A 20,471-nucleotide genomic window follows, 5' to 3' on the forward strand; every position below is an offset into this window, starting at 1 on the left:
TTTATAAATTAATTTGCTATGTACTGTTTAATCTTTTCTGTTTTACTTTACTTGGATAGAAAATTTAGGAGTTATAGTTGAAAGAATTTTTTTTTCTTTGTTCAGATTTAAAACAATATGGTAGTGTTAATTCGTTACCGCAAGAAAACAGTAAAAGGCAAACCACACGCCACAGCGCCACCACTACTGTATAGCACCACTACTAACGCGATAACTCCGCCAGTTTTAAAAAATATTGGCATATTTCCATTAAGGGAGGTTTTATTAACTCTAATGTTTGCAGGTGTGAGTATCATTCATATTAAAACCATTTGCAGGCGCGATAATGTTCATTTGATATGTCTATGCATCGAAATGAAGTTTGAACACAGACATATATCAAAATATACAACGTCCGCATATAGGAGAAAAGCTCTTAGCACCACAATTCACGTAATATTTAAACACAACTACAACCAGCCTGTAGTAAAAGTGTTCTTACACGGAACTACATTATCCGATTTTCGAAATAAGATATATCGATAAAAACATAAGAAAAAATGTAAATCCTTACAATTTTAGCTCCTTTCCTTATCACCATGTTTTAGTGGTGGCATAATGGTTTAGTAGCCGTGCTTTATTCGCCATCACAGAAGTTTTGTCTTTCTTTTAGACCGCCCTGGTTATTACATGTGCATAGTTGTGTAGCATAGGCATGTGCGTACTTACGGACATCGAGACCGCATTTGTGGCATATTTGCGCAACGATGTAATAAGCATCTTCATTAAAACGTAGTGAACTAAACACATCAAACCTCTCAGGAAAAGTACAGTGTTAACTATGTATTGTCACTATTGAAGACTTAATATTAACAAGTTAAAAGAAAAGTTTGAAACAGAAATAAGTCACAGCGACGAGTGTAACATAAACAAATTTAGAAAGACTAATGTAAACATGTTATGTAGTATACGTTAATGTCAATATTATACACTTTGGTTTGTTCAGAGCAAAGCTATGAACATGAAATTGTGTTCAGTTCGAGCAAAATGGGTCACTTTACTTTGCACATCTTGATACATTAAAAATAAACTCTAAACCTTAAAGGGCACCACAGTAACTGACGCTTCTCAAACATTTCGCCATGATACAATTTTGTCATGTAGGTAGATTCAAAATCCATTGATACATGGAGCAATGTCTTACCACAAAAATGGAGGCTTGTAAAAGATGTACCTGTATGGGTCTGAATGCATGAATGCACGTTATGATGTCAACATTGGTGTGTTCAAAGTATATTATGCTATGTCTGAACACTGCCAAAGATTTCATAACATTGCATAGGCATAGTAGAGAAACAAGTCTTATAACACTCTGGTATCCACACTATGTTAATGGTTTAAACTGACTGAAAAGTAGCTTTCAGTGTACTAAATGCTCCATGACAACAAAACTAATAATCATTGTCCAGAATGATGATAGAAGAAATAATCCTTGTTCTATTAAGTAAAAATATAAGACATTTTCATAAAGCAATACCCTTAAACATATATCGGTATTAGTGTTTTTACTAAAGATTTCCGTTCTGGTTTTGTAATAAGCTATATCAACAAAATGCAGCTCTTCTCACACTGAACTCTGTAGCCCTTCATACAAGTTGTTTGCAGGCACATGGTCGATACGATTTGTATGAACCTAAATAAAACGAAAAGAAAGGTTAAGAATGTAAGTACAACGATAACTCTTCGCAAGGATAAGAAACATGCTTCTTTCAGATAAATTTTGTAAAATAGATCCGAAACACTTGCGCAGATAAGAATAAGGTCAATATAAAATAAAATAAAACGGATGGAGATCAGTAATCTTTGCTGACAAACAGCATTTATTGTCCCCGAAGATTGGTTGGCATTAGCAAGAAGCAATTAAGTAAATGAATGCTTCCAATACCAGTGGTTCGTCAAACATTTCGTGACATTAAGGAAAACTATGTGTTTTGTTGCTAACAGTCAGTTTAGTGAAAATATAGTAATAACTTCACTTGTATTACTTATGCCAGCATAAGAGAAAAGTATTATTTCAAACAAACTTGAAAGTGAAATATGAACGCAATGAAAAGAGGAGGTAATTGTCAAAAATAATGTATGGACCATAGAAAAGTGCCAGATTTAACAAGAAGAATTTAAAAATAATGTAAAGAAGCGAAAAGCAAGTAAAGCGCAAAAATGAATCTAACGGAATATATGAAATACATAGTAATGAATCTTCAAATTGAATATCACAAACTATGAATTCGTTGTATGCATTTAATTAGACATAAGCCAATTTGAGGTAGAAATGAATAATTCTACAGACACTGCAGGTGAAATTATAGTGTTGAAAAGTGGGTATGACTTGCCTGTATATGGTTTGGCTAATGGCTCCTTCTATTATCTCCATATTCCTGCACTTTTCTGTTTATGCTGTAGTCTGTGCTGTGTTGTCATTACTCTGACATTGTCGTTTAAACATGGGAACTTTAGGACTTTCTTTTCCTGGACCAAAAGTGAACGATTGATAATATACTTGGCAATTTGCGACGGCGGATTCAATATTTTTCACAGCATGGACCATTTACACTACGTCATTACAAAAGATCATGTACGTCCCAAGGAGCTGTGTGAGTTATATGCCTTTTTGCTGGCGGAATTCGTTGCATCACAGAACTTAATGGTTAATATTGTAGCCATTAATGCATTTACGATTATGGTCTTCAAAAGAAATATAAATTTCGGAACATACGACTGGAGGCTTTTGGCCTGGACATTCGGATTCCCGTTTATTGGCGCAACAGCTGTTGCTGTCACTGGACAACTTGGACCTAATGGATCATCGTATGTAAAACAGAGTTTACATTCCCATTGCAATTTGTTTTCGACATCTGATTTTTTTTTAAATATATCGCAAGCAATTTCTGTAATGAAATGACTTGTTCAATTAGATTCGTTTGCCAAATAGGAAAAACATCAACTTAACGCCCATTTAGAAAAAAACAGTGAAAAGGAAAAATACTTTACAACAACATCCCTTTATATTATTACAGGGTTTGAAAACGTACTAAAACATCATAAAAAGTATGTAATATTTACACTTATTATATATACTACCTTTGTGCCTGTTGTTAAACTTAACAGATGTTTTTTCTATTTCAGCTGCTTTTTTGACGGTGTCAAAGCAAAAACTGCCAACATCTGTTTCACAACAGTTCCCCTTCTATTAGTTCTGGTCATGAACAGTGTCATGTATGTTGTAACATGGAAACGCATCAGGCAAGAAACAATCTCTTTAAACCAAATTTTACAGACTCCAAACATCACAAACAGGTCTCGACGTGCCGCGAAAAATATGTCCATGTTTGTTGTTGCTTTCTTTATTCAATGGGGGCCTCTGTCGCTCTTCGGAATCTGGTTACTACTAGATGTAAATATACCGCTGGCATTGTTTCATATTGTAGTAGTGTTATCCAACATTGGGGGATGTTTGAATCTCTGTGTCTATCTGATCATCAGACGTAGAAAACTGAAGAGCAGACGCATAGCCAACGAGCATAGACAAGCAGACACCAACGAGATGAAAATGTCAAACGTAGCTTCCAAGGGGAAAACATAGATATAATTGACTTTGTTAACTCGCAAGGATACATGATTATATGAAGACGTCAAAACTGTTATTTCCGATTTTTAATAGTGGTAGTGATTCCTGTATGGATTTTTTTGTTTGATGTTGGCATCAGATTAATTTGTATTTAAGATGCCGTCACAGTACGATTTTGCCTCATTATTTCTTTTTAACGAATGTTTCAAATGTTTAAAATGATTGTTTGGTCACATGGTCTGTTTTTCTTTTTGTTTTAAGAATGTTCCGGCCAACGTTCAAACAACTCTTTCAGTATATTGGCTGAACGAAGACAGTTATCCCTGACAGAAGACAGTTTTAATGGAATAAACTTGTCTGTTAATTAATGAAGAAAAAAAACATAATCCTTCAGAATCGAGTTTAGAGTAGATGTCCTTCTTAAGCGTATTTAGATAACCTCCAAGAGATAGCTCACCCGCATTTTTTTTTTGAAGGTTAAAAGTTCAAGTTATCAAGTTACTAATATTATACATAATTCAAAATTAAACACATGTTTATTCAGGATAGTGGAAGTGAATTCTTTTCAATTTATGCACATACTGTCAATACTATATATTCTTTGCAGCAACATGAAATACCATTTAAACCAATAATGCAAAAAGTTAAAGCTGCCAGAAAAGCATATATAAAAGTCGATGGCAAGATTGTCACGTATGCGAATATGGAAGTGTCACATACAGGACATTATTTTTAATCGCAATGGTTTTGAAACATTATTTCAAATTCCTGTGTTACTTTCTTGTTAGAATCTTTGTCAAATAAGGAAGGTGGAGTTAATGGCATCAAATCTTCGATCTCTGTCGTAAATTTCCATGCAGTAGTGGAATGTTGTCATACTGCAGTCAATAGTACTAGAAATAACAGTTGTACGAGCTTATTTTGGCATGATGATTTGAATTAGGTAGACACTTCAGTCTTTAATTTAGAAAGCGATCTATTTATAATATGTACGATTCATCAGCATACAATTCAACTTGATTAACTGCAATCCTTTTGATATTATGGAAATGATGTTAATTTCAATTAGGGGAATTGGACTATAATGGTTGCTAGAGATATAATGAGCAGACTAGCAGCATATGTCGGCTAAATGATTATTTTCAGTATAAAATAAACATGTCGGAAGGGTCGATTTCATTGCAAATGCTGTGTCTGTCTAATTATTTTCAGCATTGATAAACATGTCAGCAGCACCGCTGAAAGAAGCAATCTTTCATTGAAGACACAGTGCCAATGCAAAACTATTGTTGCTTAGTCCGCTCCTACGTTTAAAGTAAAAAAAAGTGTCTATGTACACATACCAAACTCTTACTCAGCAACAACCGCACCCATTTAGTGCGATCCTGGATAGCTTTTGCTTGCCATTAATGTGCATTTTCAAAACAGATTTGACATATACCAAGTTTGTACGCTTCTACGCAACTGTTTAAATCCTCAGCGTAGTAAACATATACATGTGTGTGTATGTGTGCGTAAGTGCGTGCGTGTGTGTGTAGTTAATGAAAACCTCTATTTCAGTAAGCATTTAGACGTATCCTTTTCTTTTGCCAAATATTAACGGTCTTAGTGTATCTGCCTTCCTCTATATTTGTCTCGTATGGAGATATTTTGAACTGTCTGTCATGCTCTCCTCAAACGGTCCAAGTCAAACTTTACAGGACAGTTTGATGAATTTCATACGTAGTGCGTGTAAGCATTTACAAACTGGTTCGTACATGACTGTGTTCATTGCAACATCACACCCTAGTCATGATAATTGTCCGTTGTAAAAGACAGAGCATTATCTAGAAAACGTACCATTACAATTTACAAGTGATGAATGTTGCAAATGGTCTTTAGCTGGCTCTGCCATTACGCGTAAGACTTTTTCTCTGGATGTCAATATTACCTTGACCTACTTATCTCAGAAACATCAGGGGTCAGCTAGTGACCACATGCAATCTGACTACTATAAACCTAAGTGTTTTGATCCTAACCTTTGAACTTCAAATGTGATCTTGACCTTAAAGTTAGTGACCTAGGTTGTACAATCTGCAAGTCATCTTGATGAGGTTAACAATTGATTCTAGTTAACTAAATTCCTTCCAGTGGTTAAGAAGATATGAAGCTGACACATGAAGCTACTTAATCTTTGAACTCATTATACCAAGACCTTGGGCCTAATGACCTGGGTTGTGCGCTGTGAATGTCGTCTGGTTGAGGTAAACAACTAATATTAATTTCATGAAACCATTCTAGTGGTTCAGGCAATATGGAGTGGATACAAATTTAAATTATTTGACCTTTGATCTCCAACTGTGAACCTGACCTAAGACCCAGTGGCATTATGTTGGTGAGGGAAATAATTTGGCATTTGACCTCCACATGTGGTCTTGACTTTGGGCCTACTGACTTGGATTGTGTGTACTCTGCTAACGGTGGTTCTGCATTCTGCATATCATTTTGGTGAGGTAAAATACTGATGTCATCTTTTTTGGAAATCATGCAAGTGGTTTAGCCAATATAAAGCAGACACGAAATCAAGCTATCTGATGTTTGACCTTCAAGTGTGACCTTTAACTTAGACCTGGATTGTGTGCTCTGCATGTTGGTTTGGCGAGGTTAACATCTGCTTCTAGTTTTATGAAAATCATCCCAGCTGTTTACAAAATACAGAGTGGACACAAAATAAAGCATTTTGACATTTGTGACTTGACCTTGGACCTAGTAACCTGGGTGGTGGTCTGTGTGTCTTCTTGATAGGATTTACAACTAATAGTAGTTTTATGAAAATCATTCCAGTAGTTTAGAAGATATTGAGCGTGGTTATGGAGCCTGCGTATCACAGAAACTGCCAAAAGAAAAAATTAAAAAGCAAAAACACCCAAAGCTTTTAACGCGGGAGTATTGGAACCACCCAAGCCGAAATGTTCAAGCTTAAAAATTAAAAAGTACACTAACACAACTTAAATGTCATGCTGAACAATCAGAAGAGATCGAAATATAACAGCTCTGATTGAAAGTACGGGGAGACATTTTACGGCCGCCACACGGCACAAACAACGCTGCTGTAATAATAAAATAAAAAAGTGGAAAACTACAGTTCGTTCAACAGGACATAAACGAAAATGTTGCAGGCTCGGTTGAATTGAGCTTGTCCATGGATGGTAGTGAGGATGCATGCTACCGTCATCGCCCTCTAGCCCCGGGTTGAGCAGATTTTCTGAGGCACACATCTTAAGATTCTTTCATCTGATTGTTGAGGAACCAAGAGTTCTATAGGAAATCAAATGGTCCATTGTTGGCAAAATAGATATATTCTTCATTGAAGTGGGATTACTACTTATGTGATTAACACGCCTACTTCCCAATACCAGTTTGTCAATGGAAATTAAGGTTGAATAACTGCAATGCCTCAACTGACAAAAATATATTATATTTCTGATGGGTGCATGTATGTGATGAAGTGTTTGTGTGTCTGTGGTGATGTGCGCTTGGTAGGAAAACAATTTCAAGAAACACACAAGAAATTTATACTGACAATAAATCATGTTTAGGAGGAGGAATGAGGGATTTTATCAGTGATCTTTCTCTCATGGCACTAAGTCATTCTGTAATTTTGAAGAAAAAAACTTATAAAGACTGTCACAGTGGCCGTAATTTCATACACAAACTATGCAAAGATATTAAAAATGGAATAAAAACGGAACAGTTTCGGTCAAAATGAATTTATTCAATATAAATGATAGCTTTATCACATGCAAGACAAACATACAAATAACAAGAGCTGTCAGAGGACAGCAACACTCGACTATTCAACAGCTTTGTCAATGAAAATTAATGTCATAAACGGTGCATAATTTTGTCAAAATGCTAAACCATGTCAGATGATTATAGTAAACAAATGTGTGATATTTGCATTGATGGGTACTGAGACATCAGCTTACATACTGTAAAACACTTAACCAAAACTTGCTAAGTCGAAAAAGGAGCAAATTTCTATAAAAATGCAAAGAAGAGTCATGGAACTTGTGCAAAGCATGTCAGATCATCACATTGGGCTTTAGCAGGACATATCAGTCTTTCATCTATGAAGAAATATTTGAATTGGTCGATAGTCAGGGGTCACGCGCTGGAGTCACCCCGTCAAAATGTATGCGCGTGGACTTATTTGTTTTTCTTTTTGCTAATGGGGAGTCAATTTTCAGCATTTTCTAACGATTTGAAAATCCCTGGGCTTTAGCACGACATGTTAGCTTTTCATCTACAAAAATATATTTGAACTCGAAATAAACACAAATCCCATAGGGGTCCGTCCGTAACGGAGCAAGGGTATAAGGAATATTTGGAACTTCGTCAAATCTTGAAAAGGTCCTTTTTATGTTGTCTGAAAGTGTCATTATATGCCTCGGATGTAAGATATTTCCGTATTTGAGAGCTGCAGACCTATATATGATATTTCAGAAACATTTTAAAAATGAATTTCGTGTAATAAATGTTGATTCTACTGAACCGTGAAAGGGTCATCAGACGCTAATACGTTTTACTACGTTACGGTCACGGAAAGGATATCAAAGGAAGATAGTACACATTTTATTATCCATCATTGTGCGTAGTATATCTATCTGGATAATGATGCTGGAAATAATATAAGCCAGATTCTAACATCCCCTGCAACTGCTAGATAAACATATAGCAAGCAGCCTAAACATGAATAGCTGCTTTATTTCACCCTGTAATTGTAACATACTATATCCTACTCTTCTTTCATAATGTGCCTTTTATAAACACACTTTTTCCAGAGCTAAATGTTAGCAATACAAAATACATCAAATAGCTGCTCTATTTTACCCTATAATTGTAACATACTATACTCAAATCTTCTTTCATAATGTGCCTTTTATATACTCATTTTTTCCAGGGCTAAATGTTAGCTATAAAATATATATAAAATTTTCTGAGACAAACAATTGCTAACTGATACTTCTTTATTACTTAGAAGCAATGTTCACTCACAGGAAAACGTTTGCATGTCTATCATACCAATAACTTGCCTGTTCAACATCAGTGTCATCTGTCAGGTTGTGTATTTAAATTTCTCTGGCACAATTAACGCAGGTAACAGTAAATGACTTATAATCTATATTCCCATTAGCCAGTCCCAGTGTCTATTTTACTATTTCGAGTGGCGTCCTTAGGGCCATATTCATAGTCGTCACTCAAACTCACACTTGACTCAAACTTGGGTAAGTATCACTCAAGTGAACCTGGAGTAGACCTTGCGGATGTGTGAGTGGAGTTCGATAGTCATATTCATAAATCCCACTCAATCTTAACTTTCGGAAGGACAGCTCGAGTAATGGATTTAGCGGATTATAACGGTTTATATGACAATAGCATCTAAGGTATGCAAAAGTGCTGATCATCATTTTTGTAATCGGAAGTTGTCATCTTATTGCTAGTCTGTATGTTTGTCCGTCTGCCCGTCTATTTGTATTTTTAACTCTGCAATTAATTGTTGTGTTTCCCGAATGCCAGGCCGTATTTTTTTAAATAAATTTCAATTATTAAAAACATAATTTTTTATAAAATAAATGTTCCCATTGTCATTTAAACAATGAGATTTAATAAACATAGGTTTTCTTCATGGCATTAAATTTAAGGGAATGTATGAATTAACCAATATCTAGGCTTGTGAAATTTAAATATTTGTTATTACGATGTGTTTTTCTGGGAGTGACTGATGAGCCCCGTTAGATTAGGTTTCGTAAATGTTTATTTGATTTTCTATATCTATTTTAACCGTTTGCATCAATTTACTCCCTTTAATTTGTTGGGTCTTTTAGCGTTTTTGTCGCCCTCAGCAACATGTATTAAAAAAGAACATAATATATTTTTCCAAAATACCTTGCACAAATATGAACTTTCTGTTTAAATACATACATGACACTGTTATCTTACCTTCTAATTAATTAAATATTGTAAATGTATCATCTTAACTTACATTATGAGACCTTGAAAAACACTCAAGTGTCCCCAGGACCTCCCTCAACATTCACTCACTCTTGGGAGTTGACTCGACTCTCATTCACCTTTATGAATACAAATCGAATCTTTCCTGAGTGAAGACGTGACCGTTAGGCATTTTATTTCAGTGTACTCAATGAGTGGTGTTGGAGTATTGTCTATGAATATAGCCCTAAGTCATTATGTACTACATTTTAGAAATTGCACAGACTTCATAAACTTTAAATAAAAAAAATACTTCTGATTTCTTTTATATCAGGCCCGAGATGTTATTGTAAATTCAATTTTCACAGTTGCAATTGCTTTCTACTTAATTAGATAGTGCTAAATATGAAAAGAATACTGTCTAAACATGAGTTAATACTAACAGCATAAGGTCCGAACTTAGTGACCTATGTTGTGGTTTCTTCATGTCGTCTTGATCAGGTAAACTTCTCTCCTTCACCTCAGGGTGGAACTGTTCAGAAACATTATAATTGCTATATGTCAGATTTATTTGTTTTAGTGATTTTTTACCAATAACTTTGATTCCGTATCTTTGTATTTTACAACGACTGGTCGAATTTTGCCCGAAATAAAATTTCCGATTCTGTAAGCCCTGTCAATTCACGCATGGAGTGACACTTGAGATTGATAATTGACTCTTTTTATGTTTTGATTTTCTGATCTCAGTTCACAGTTTTCTTGCTTTAATAATTTAACATCATTTTGTACATGACCTATACATCTGTGCAGGTCAAAAGCGTATCATACTGGTTACTACTAAACTCTTGGCTTTTTTCAATATCGCTCATTTTCAGCTCCATACAGTTCAAGCATGATGTTATGTCCACAACTGATTTTTTGTGTCATATCTAATTGACTTAATTTCTGATCAACATTGTCTAGCCTTTGTAATATATACTGCAAAATGTCATTCTGTTGGTTAGGTTGACTTGGAACTGTACTGGTGAACCAGAGTTCATATTCATGTATGTTGGTGTATAAGGATACACTGTAGGTGATATTAAAGACTAATTACCCTGGTTAAAAGGTGATAGATATTTTAGTATTACATGTTAATCAAACATTTTTATGCCCCCAGCATCTACTGATGCGGGAGGCATTTAGTGATTGTCCTGTCCGTCCGTCCGTACGAGGTTAACCAAATGGGACCGTTTCCTCTAGCATCAAGACCCCTTAGTAGGATGACTTGATACTAATGCAGATGTAACCTGTGACCATTCCTCATCTTCAGACATCATCTGACCTCAGTTGGACCTTGACCTTGACCTCATTTTGGACTTAGGTTGCTTTATATGGGCCATCTCTTGGTTAACCAAATGGGACCGCTCGTCTAGCATCAATACCCCTTACTAGAATGACTGCCCCACTGTGTTCCTTTGTTTGTTCGTTTTGTCCTGATGTGTTGGCTTTGTGTGTGTGTGTGTGTGTTCCTTTGTTTGTTCGTTTTGTCCTAATGTGTTGGCTGTGTGTGTGTGTGTGTGTGTGGTGCATGCGTCTGCGTGCTGTGGGTTTCGTTTTGAGGAGGCTGCGTTTTTGGTGCGTGGCATTCCCTGTTTGATATTTGTCTTTGTTTTTTATACTAATGCAAATGTAACCTGTGACCATTTCTCATCTTCAAACATCACCTGACCTCAGTTTGACCTTGACCTTGACCTCGTTTTGGACTTAGGTGCAAAATCTATCGACAAGGATGCCACTGGGGACATCAAGCGTTATTGAACGCAGCTCCTTGTTTTTTCATGTTTTGATAAAATTTATCCATGTTACACTTTCTTAATAGTGAAAAATATTTGGCATTTTTCACTGTGAAAATACAAGGTATATTTACTTCTAATATCTCGATTTTTCACCAAAAAACATGTAATAAATGTTAATATTATATAAATGTCAGGAGTTTGTTCAAAATTCTGAATATATTTGACAATACTAATGTACGCCACGATAAAAGTGATGTCACGCACACTTTTCAAAGGTCAATATAGAAAAATAAATGAATATGTAATAACAAGTAGATTGTTTTACATACTAGTATTGAATTTATTAATCTAGTTGAATGAAATAATATAATACGTGGCTCTGTCGAGAAATGTATCAATTTTATTCAACTGGTTTAATAAATTCATTGCGGAAAGGAAAACATATAATATTCTTATGATCACATGTTAGCATTCCATGCTGAAACATCACAATGTCTTCATTCTTCATTCTTCATCTGTTATAGACCAAGTATCTCCAATACTACAAACGTCATCAGCATCGAAGCATTATTAGACTGGTGTATTACAAAAATTATGTACCCCCTTTTCTCGTATTCTCGTATTCTCAGGTATATAATGTTTGTTGTTTTCTAGACAGGAATGGTACAACAAAATTGACACTCGGAAAATTTCAAGTGATTTGAACACAAATGGATGAAAATATTGGTATTTTACTGAACTTTCCAAAACATCCTTATTTTTTGCTGGTGGAATAAGCAAAATTGCCATATATTATTCGTTATGCTATTAATCATATTTGTTGCGGTATTTACCACAGCATATATCTCTTTATTGAACAATGACACTCGAAAAATTTCAAGTGATTTGAACGCAATTTGATGAAAATATTGGTATTTTACTGAATTTTCAAAAACATCCTTTTTCTGGTGGAGTAAGCAAAATTGCCATCCATTCATTATGCTATCTATTGTCATATTCCTTGCGGTATTTACTACACCATATATCCCTTTATTGAACCCTGGTAATTTAAATGTTTTAAAGTCACAAACTGTATGTGCTGAAGTCCGCGGGAACACGAGAAACTTTTGGTCTATTCCTGAAGTTGGGGATGATGTCAAATACTGTATCAAAGCAATTAAATGGGATAGTTTCTGTAACAGCTTGTGGCTCAATATAAAAGACAAGGAAATTTTCTACGAATTTACACCCAAATAATGTTTATGAAAGGGTAATCTGTTATTGGGAATAAAACAATCCTTAGGCCCCTGAGAATATGAGAAAACAGCATGGTGGCTTTATTTCACTCCCTAGACGTCAAACATGTGATCAATATTGGTTTACTTTTTCCAACTGCCAGAAACCCTACGAAAATAAAATATGGTTCATAGATCAAGCATTATTTCAAAAGTATTATGGTGTCTAAATTTCTTAATTCTTGATAAGCAGTATTCATATACGTATTTATTGAACAACCCTCGTATTTATTATAACCGTAATGTTGTAAATGCTTATGTGTATATCCAAAATGATAGAAAACGGTGCAGTAAACTCGGCAATGAAAATGTATGAAATATGGAAAAAGACTACAAAAATAAAATCATCATCATGATGATGATGATCATCATCACAATCATTTCTCTAAAACCAATACTCATGATCATATATGTACAATGAGAAAAGGAGACATGAAGTATCTTGATATGTGCCAGCACAAAAGCGGAAATGCCTTACACAAGCAACATGCCATGTTCAAGCAATTCTCTAAGTAATAAAAATCGAAACATCACATTCAGTTTTAATCATTTTTTCCATTTGCCAGATAAAATGTTTCTCATAAATTGTTGTTGAATCGAGTTAATTGTTTTACAGACAGCAACATTTGTCATTCCAACCGCAATAGCTTTAATATTTTAATGAATCAGTAAATGTTCTGTCAAGGGTAACAGTTTTTTTTTTTACTTATTTATCAATTATTTCGATGAACTTGTTCGTCCCCAGGCTCCAGTATGGACACGAAGTAGATCGTATCAACCTTTGAATTGCAAGTGTGACAAAACCTGTAGACAAGAGACTTGCTCTTGTGTGTGCTCTGGTATTTTTTTCATTATTATTACTTTGTTTGTTTGTTCGTTTGTTTGTTAGGATGATAAAACCCAAGATTTTATTGATAACACTCAGTTTGTACATTTATACAAATACATGAGCAATATTGTATACACATAATCCATTCTAACATAGTCATCAATGATACATGGCATACAATAAGATATAAAATATACTAAACTGCCTGGAAAAAAGGAAATTAAAACACAATAATGTTCTTCCTAAGTAACAATTTCACGAGATGATTCGCATTTTTGATATTTAAATGGGACAGATTTGACTGACAGTGCCTGAACCAATTTATGTGAGTTTACAGCAATTATCTGTTCGTAGATGTCGCTGTTTGGTTTAATTTTCTGTCGCGTCCTCTCCAGTTTATTTTTTGTCATTTTGTATATAAAGTGAGTGTGGTATATCTATGACTTGTTCGTATACCAAATAAGCCGAAATTGCACATTATAGGGGATAAATAAAGTGTGTAGTACTGTAAAATCATAGTATTCATTTAATATAGTGTGTAATTTTGTAGCAGATTTTGGACTCCCTGAATGGACATGGGTATGACCAGTAGAAATTCTAGTGTACGAGGCGATCACTACATACATCATTTCTGTTGGAGAAGGATATAAAACTAAACTGAATGTTTATTCATTTCCGATTGCGATCCTCAACCTTCTGCGTAATTAAATAATTACAGTCCAGTATTTCAATTTCCCTAATATCCTGATATGATAAAATATTTGTATTTGCTCTGACTGGGCTATCAATCTTATTTATCTCCCTGGTCAATAACAGATTATAAAAGTGTTTATTCCGAATAGAAAATTTCAGTTCTTAGTAAGAACATCAATGGATAATGTCACAAGTGAACCCGGTACGATCCTAAATCTTAAAACGGGATACGACCTTCCGGTGTATGGTTTAGCTAATGACACGTTTTATTATGTCCATGTTCCCGCGCTCCACTGCATTTTCGGCAGCCTTTTGTGTGCAGTTGCTGTCCTAATATTATCATTTCGGCATAAACATCACAACACTTTTTTTAGTTGGACTAAGAGTGAACGATTTATTGTCTATCTAGCAATTTGTGATGGTGGATTTAACGTGTTTCACAGTGCCGACCATTTACAATACGTCATTGCAAAGGACCATGTTCGTCCAAAAGAGCTATGTGAATTTTACGGTGTAGCTCTAACTGAATTTATTACTGCCCAGAACTTGATGGTGAATATTGTTGCTATTAATGCTTTTATCATGATGTATTTTAACAAAAACCTCGACTTTGGCAAATACGACTGGAGGGTACTAGCATGGACGTTTGGCTTGCCGTTTGTCGGCGGCATGGCTGCTGCAGTTAGCGGGCAGCTGGGACCAAACGGAGTCTTGTAAGTTTTGTAATTATTCTTATTAAAATTATAACAACTTCTTGATCTTTTCAAACAGTTTATCTTTTCAAACAATTTTAGGCAAATTGTTACGACAGAAATGAACCGTCAACTATTTCTATAAAAATGACATACTTCTGCGATAAAGTTTAATTAAGAGTATCAACTACATGAATGTATACTTCATATTCCTGGAGACACAACTACCACATCATATAAACTACTATATTAGTAGATGTAGCTATGCCCATATGAGAGAGGATTGATTCGGTTATATCAACCCGTGTGCTTTATATACTGTATAATATCTTTTTTTGTATTTTTTGTATATACTTATATATACATGCAACGCAATTGCTAATTCGGATGCATGTAATTATGGAACAGGTGCGAACTCCTTTGTCCATAATATATAAATGTTCAGTGACTAATATGTATACAGTTTCATTTGCATGAAAATACAATTGAATTAGGCAGGCAAACTATCTTTTTCATTTCAGTTGTCACCTTGATGCAATCAAGGGCGGTATATCTTTCATATCAATGACAACGGTTCCTCTCGTAATTATATTCACGGCTAACACCGTCCTGTACGTACTCACATGGGGAAAGATCAAACTGCATACGTCTCGTATGTCACGGTCGTTAAAGAATGCCAATATCGAAGAAAAATCACATTGCGCTGCAAGAAACATGTCAATGTTTGTTAGCGCATTTTTCATTCAGTGGTGGGCGGCTGTAGTTTTCAGCGTGTGGCAGCTGGCCGAACCACGTGTTCCACAACCGTTGATGCATGTTACAACAATTTTCAGTAACCTTGGCGGATGTTTGAACCTGGGAATCTACATAATAATAAGGCGTAGGACAATCAGTGGAAGAAACAGGGACATGAGGCAGGACACCAACCAGACGAACAGCAAATCGTCTATCATGGACTGTTCCAGCCATGCTGAAGAGTTGTGTAATATGTAATGTTCGTACTCATTATGTGTATACGAATGTGCTTTGTAACAGGTGTGTTTTTGTCAAGCCAGTATATTATTAAATTCCTATGTTTCCATGTCCGGGCGACACTTTACTTCGGAGTATGGCTTATTAGTTCAATACTCTGTTATAATAAGTATATTATATTCAGTCAAACAGAATCTTTATTTAGAAACTTTTAGCAAGACAAACATTAATGTTGTTTATTCCCATTATCCTAATTAATGCTTAAACAATATTTTTGTATTAGGTAGGTATTCTGATTTTTAGGTGTGCGAAAAAAAATGTATCATATTTGTAAAAAATATTTAGCGGTGATTTAAATATCCTAAAAGTTGAATATTTAAATTCAATTTCCTTCTAACTTGCTATTGCCATATAACAAAGCACAACGAGATTGGCAAAACAATTATCGAAAATAAGGTTTAACAAGAAATTAATATATTTTAAATTCATAACAAAAAAATGGTAGCCACATTATAAAGAAGGTAGATTTTGTGTTTTATTTACCTTTTCAAATTCTAAGTCGATGTGAGTTACTGCTATATAACCTAAAAGGGGAACTATTTTATTTAATTTTCGGTAATTTTACATTGTAAAACAAAACAAAGAGCCGTTTCGTTGCAAATTGCTGTATCTGTCAGGTAGCTAATCATTTTCAGCATTTATTAAACATGTCAGAGGTGTCGAAAAACAGTTTCAATCTTTCATTGAAGGCCCAGTCCCATTGCTTAGATCGACCTTACGTTTCATGTGCAAAAATGTGTCACTTTGCATTCTATGTATACATGTAAAAAAAACTCTGAAACTCGAAACATTTTCATAATTTCGCAGGTATTATTTTTCACGGAGTCTTAAAGGTTTTAGGTTATTCAGCAATGTATTTATGTCATTTGTATGTCAACTTAACACGAAATATTTCTTGTTACTAACTTCGTAAGTAGCAACGCGAAACCTTGACATGTTAAACTATCTGTTTAAGTGAATAACTAGTTAAAATTTCGCGTTTGTCCATCGTAAAATACAGTAATTTGTAGAATTCATACCATTAAAACTTATACAAGTGACTCATATTGCGTATTAGTAAGACTTTTTTCTGTATGTCACTGTTACCTTGACCTACAGGTCCCAGAAACATCAGGGGTCATCTAGTGACCACAGGCATCCTGACTACTGTAAACCTATATCTGTTTTCTATTCTCCAGTGATAGGAGACAGTTTTCAGTCTCGCAGTTATTGTGACCTTGCCCTTTGACCTACGGCCAACGAAAGCGATTGGTGTTACATGATACAGGTAATCACCTTGTGAAAGTTTCACTAAAGTAAGTAAAAGATTTTCTAATATGTAAAGGAAACCAGATTGTTTACACCTAGACAGATGGAGGTAAAGACAGACCAACAAGGGCAATACAAGTACCTTGGGCATTCTAAATAAAACATTTTAATACCTGGTAACCAAACTAATTAATAGGCTAAACTCTCATTAAAACATGTACTTGTTTAACGTAGATAACTTCTTCATTCAGTTTTGTAAAACTAATATAACCCCCTCAATGGCTTGTTTAAGGTAACTATGCTAGTGGTACGCTGCGACTTTGACATCTGAAAAATAGAGCTATCATTAAATGTAATAAAGACCCCTTTGACACACTTTCGAAATAAAATGTTTTGATCTGGACCTTTGACTTTCAAAATGTAAACCTTGATCTTGGACCTAGTGACCTGGGTTGTACAATTTGCAAGTCTTCTTGAAGATGTTAACAATTGATTCTAGTTTTACGAAAATTCTTCAGTGTATGAAGCTGACACTGATTTAAGCTACCTCATATTTAAATTCCAAGTAATACTTTGACCTTGGGCTTTGCGCTATGAATGTCGTCTGGTTGAGGTAAACAACTGATTTTATTTTCATGAAATTCATTCTAGTGGTTCAGAAGATATGGAGCGGACACAAATTTAAACTATCTGACCTTTGACCTCCAAGTGTGACCCTGACCTAGGACAAAGTGTCCTGGGTTGTATGCTCTGAACACCTTGTTCATGAGGAAAATAATTAATGCTAGTTTTGCGAGATCTTTCCAGCAGTTAAGATGATAGGGAGCTGGTGCCATTTTTTAATATTTGGCATTTGACCTCACGTGTTCTTGACCTTGAGCCTACTGACATGGATTGTGCACTCTGCTGTCCTGGATTGTGCACTCTATATTATATTATGTCATCTTGGTGAGGTAAGCAATTGATATTATCTTTTTGAAAACCATGCAAGTGGTTTAGACGATATTGAGGAGACACGAAATTAAGCTATTTGACATTTGACCTTAAAATGTGACCTTACCCTTGGTCATAGTGACCTGGGTTGTGTGCTCTGAACGTCGGTTTGGTTAGGTTTAACATCTGATTCTAGTGTTATGAAATCATCCCAGCTGAAAAGATCTGTGTATGAAAAGAATTGGAACCACTGTCTTACCCTTGCATGATCGTAAGAGGCGACTAATAGGGTCTTAACACTTGGTTTTGCAGTAACTCTGTGATTCCAGCAGGTATGCAAATTTTGATTTCATACCTCATGTTTTTATTTCGACGTAAATGAGATGTGGAACCAAAATTTGTAGTCCTGTTTGGCGCCATATAACCAATACTGTGTTGGTGCGTCGTAAAAACAACTCAAATAAATAAATAAGATATAGAGTTGACACAAAAGCGATTTGACCTTTGACCTCCGAGTGTAACCCTGACCTTGGACTTAGTGACCATGCTCTCTACATGTCTTCTTGATGAGATTTACTAACAATGGTTGTTTTATGAAAGTCTTCCCAGTGGTTTAGACGATATATAGCGGACAAAATAGTCGGATGGGCATGCATGAACATCAGTATCAAGAAACACCCAAGAAATTTATACTGACAAAAAAATCATGTTTAGGAGAAGGAATGAGGGATTGTATCAGTGACCTTTCTCTCATTGTACTAAGTTATTCTGTAATTTTGAAAAATAACTTGTAAAGATTGTCACAGTGATCGTTATTCCATACACAAAGTATGCAAGTGCCAGAATGTCACAATATACGCCCGTCACAGCAAATTTCTTTACACTAGCAACTGTATTTGCAAATGGAATTTTAATTTTGTGGTTGTTTACAATGATTTATTTAGTAATTATTGTAATTCTTTTGTTTCTCTAAGTCCACAAAAAAACGCCTTACCAAGTGGAGATACCTTAAAATACATCTAAAATTTGAAAGTAACATCTATGTTGTACCACAGAAAAGTGGTCTTGGTTTTTCCATACGGTCAATTATAAAAAAGTTACAATGTAAGTTATTTATAGTAACAACTAAGGGAAGTTAATCTTTAAAACAAAAACAAAAATAATCCAAACAAAACATTGTAAGTCCACAGAAAAATCATTACCTGGTAGAGATAGGTCAAAATACACCTCAAAATTGGATGTAACATGCATGTTGTACTACAGAAAAGTGGTCTCGATTTTTCCCTATGACTAGTAATGAAAAAGTTACAACATAAGCTATTAATAGTAACAACAAAGGGAAGTGATTCTAAAGGGACCCTGCGTAGGACACTAAGTTTCATGATGGTGTACAATTGTGCCAAGTTACATCAAAATCCCTCCATGCATGAAGAAGAAAAGCTCTGGACAAAGTCATTCTTGTATCTGACTTTTGGCTTCTAAGTGTGATCTTGACCTTACACCAAGGGACCTGGTTCTTGCGCACGACACTCCGTCTTATGGTGGTGAACATTTATGCCAAGTTATATCAAAATCCCTCCATGCATGAAGAAGAAATGCTCCGGACAAAGTTTTCATTCCTGTATCCTTTGACCTCTATGTCTGACCTTGACCTTTAATACATGAAGTATCTTGATATGTGCTGGCACTAAAACGGAAATGCCTTACACAAGCAACATGCCATGTTCAAGCAACTCTCTAAGTAATAGAATCGAAACATCACATTCAGTTTTAATAATGTTTTCCATTTCCCAGATGAAATGGTTTCTGATAAATTGTTGCTGAATCGAGATAATTGTTTTACAGACAGCAACATTTGTCATTCCAACCGCAATAGCTTTTATCTTTAATGAATCAATAAAAGTTCTGTCAAGAGTAACATTTTATTTATTTATTTATCAATTATTTCGATGAACTTGTTCGTCCCCACGCTCCAGACACATACTCAATATTCCAAATTTACATCAATATTCAGGGATCTGTATCCTAAGTATCGACATGAAGTAGAGCTCATCAACCTTTCAATTGCAAGTGTGACAAAAACCTGTAGACAAGAGACTTGCTCATGTGTGTGCTCTGGTATTTTTTTCATTATTATTACTTTGTTTGTTTGTTCGTTTGTTTGTTTAGTATGATAAAATTCAAGATTTTATTTATAACACTCAGTTTGTACATTGATACAAATACATGAGCAATATTGTATACACATAATTATTTCTAACATAGTCATCAATAATACATGGCATACAATAAGATATTAAATATACTAAGCTGACTGGGAAAAAAGGAAATTAAAACACAGTAATGTTCTTCCTAAGTATTACAATTTCATGAGATGATTCGCACTTTTGATATGTAAATGGAACAGATTTG

General features: G+C 34.9%; 2 protein-coding genes across 2 annotated transcripts; both read left to right on the plus strand.

Annotated features, from left to right (window-relative positions):
* The first annotated feature begins 2,048 nt into the window (after positions 1 to 2,048).
* Positions 2,049 to 3,622, plus strand: LOC128549702 (uncharacterized). The gene is made up of 2 exons (XM_053527056.1): positions 2,049 to 2,847; positions 3,166 to 3,622. The coding sequence occupies exons 1-2, from the start codon at positions 2,312 to 2,314 to the stop codon at positions 3,620 to 3,622; spliced, it is 993 nt and encodes a 330-aa protein (XP_053383031.1). The 5' UTR covers positions 2,049 to 2,311.
* A 10,709-nt stretch (positions 3,623 to 14,331) lies between these two features.
* On the plus strand, positions 14,332 to 17,106 carry LOC123562331 (uncharacterized). Its single transcript, XM_045354971.2, has 2 exons — positions 14,332 to 14,867; positions 15,368 to 17,106. Exons 1-2 carry the CDS (start codon positions 14,332 to 14,334, stop codon positions 15,837 to 15,839), a joined length of 1,008 nt encoding a protein of 335 aa, XP_045210906.2. The 3' UTR covers positions 15,840 to 17,106.
* Positions 17,107 to 20,471: the final 3,365 nt, after the last annotated feature.

The sequence above is a fragment of the Mercenaria mercenaria genome, chromosome 2, assembly GCF_021730395.1.
Source record: "Mercenaria mercenaria strain notata chromosome 2, MADL_Memer_1, whole genome shotgun sequence".
NCBI lineage: Eukaryota > Metazoa > Mollusca > Bivalvia > Venerida > Veneridae > Mercenaria > Mercenaria mercenaria.

Bases quoted from the DNA above. Each gene is read 5' to 3' on its own strand.
- LOC128549702 (XM_053527056.1), top strand. From the start codon at position 2,312: ATGAATAATTCTACAGACACTGCAGGTGAAATTATAGTGTTGAAAAGT. The intron at 2,848-3,165 runs GTATGTAAAACA...TTTCTATTTCAG, and splicing joins CTTGGACCTAATGGATCATC to CTGCTTTTTTGACGGTGTCA.
- LOC123562331 (XM_045354971.2), top strand. From the start codon at position 14,332: ATGGATAATGTCACAAGTGAACCCGGTACGATCCTAAATCTTAAAACG. The intron at 14,868-15,367 runs GTAAGTTTTGTA...TTTTCATTTCAG, and splicing joins CTGGGACCAAACGGAGTCTT to TTGTCACCTTGATGCAATCA.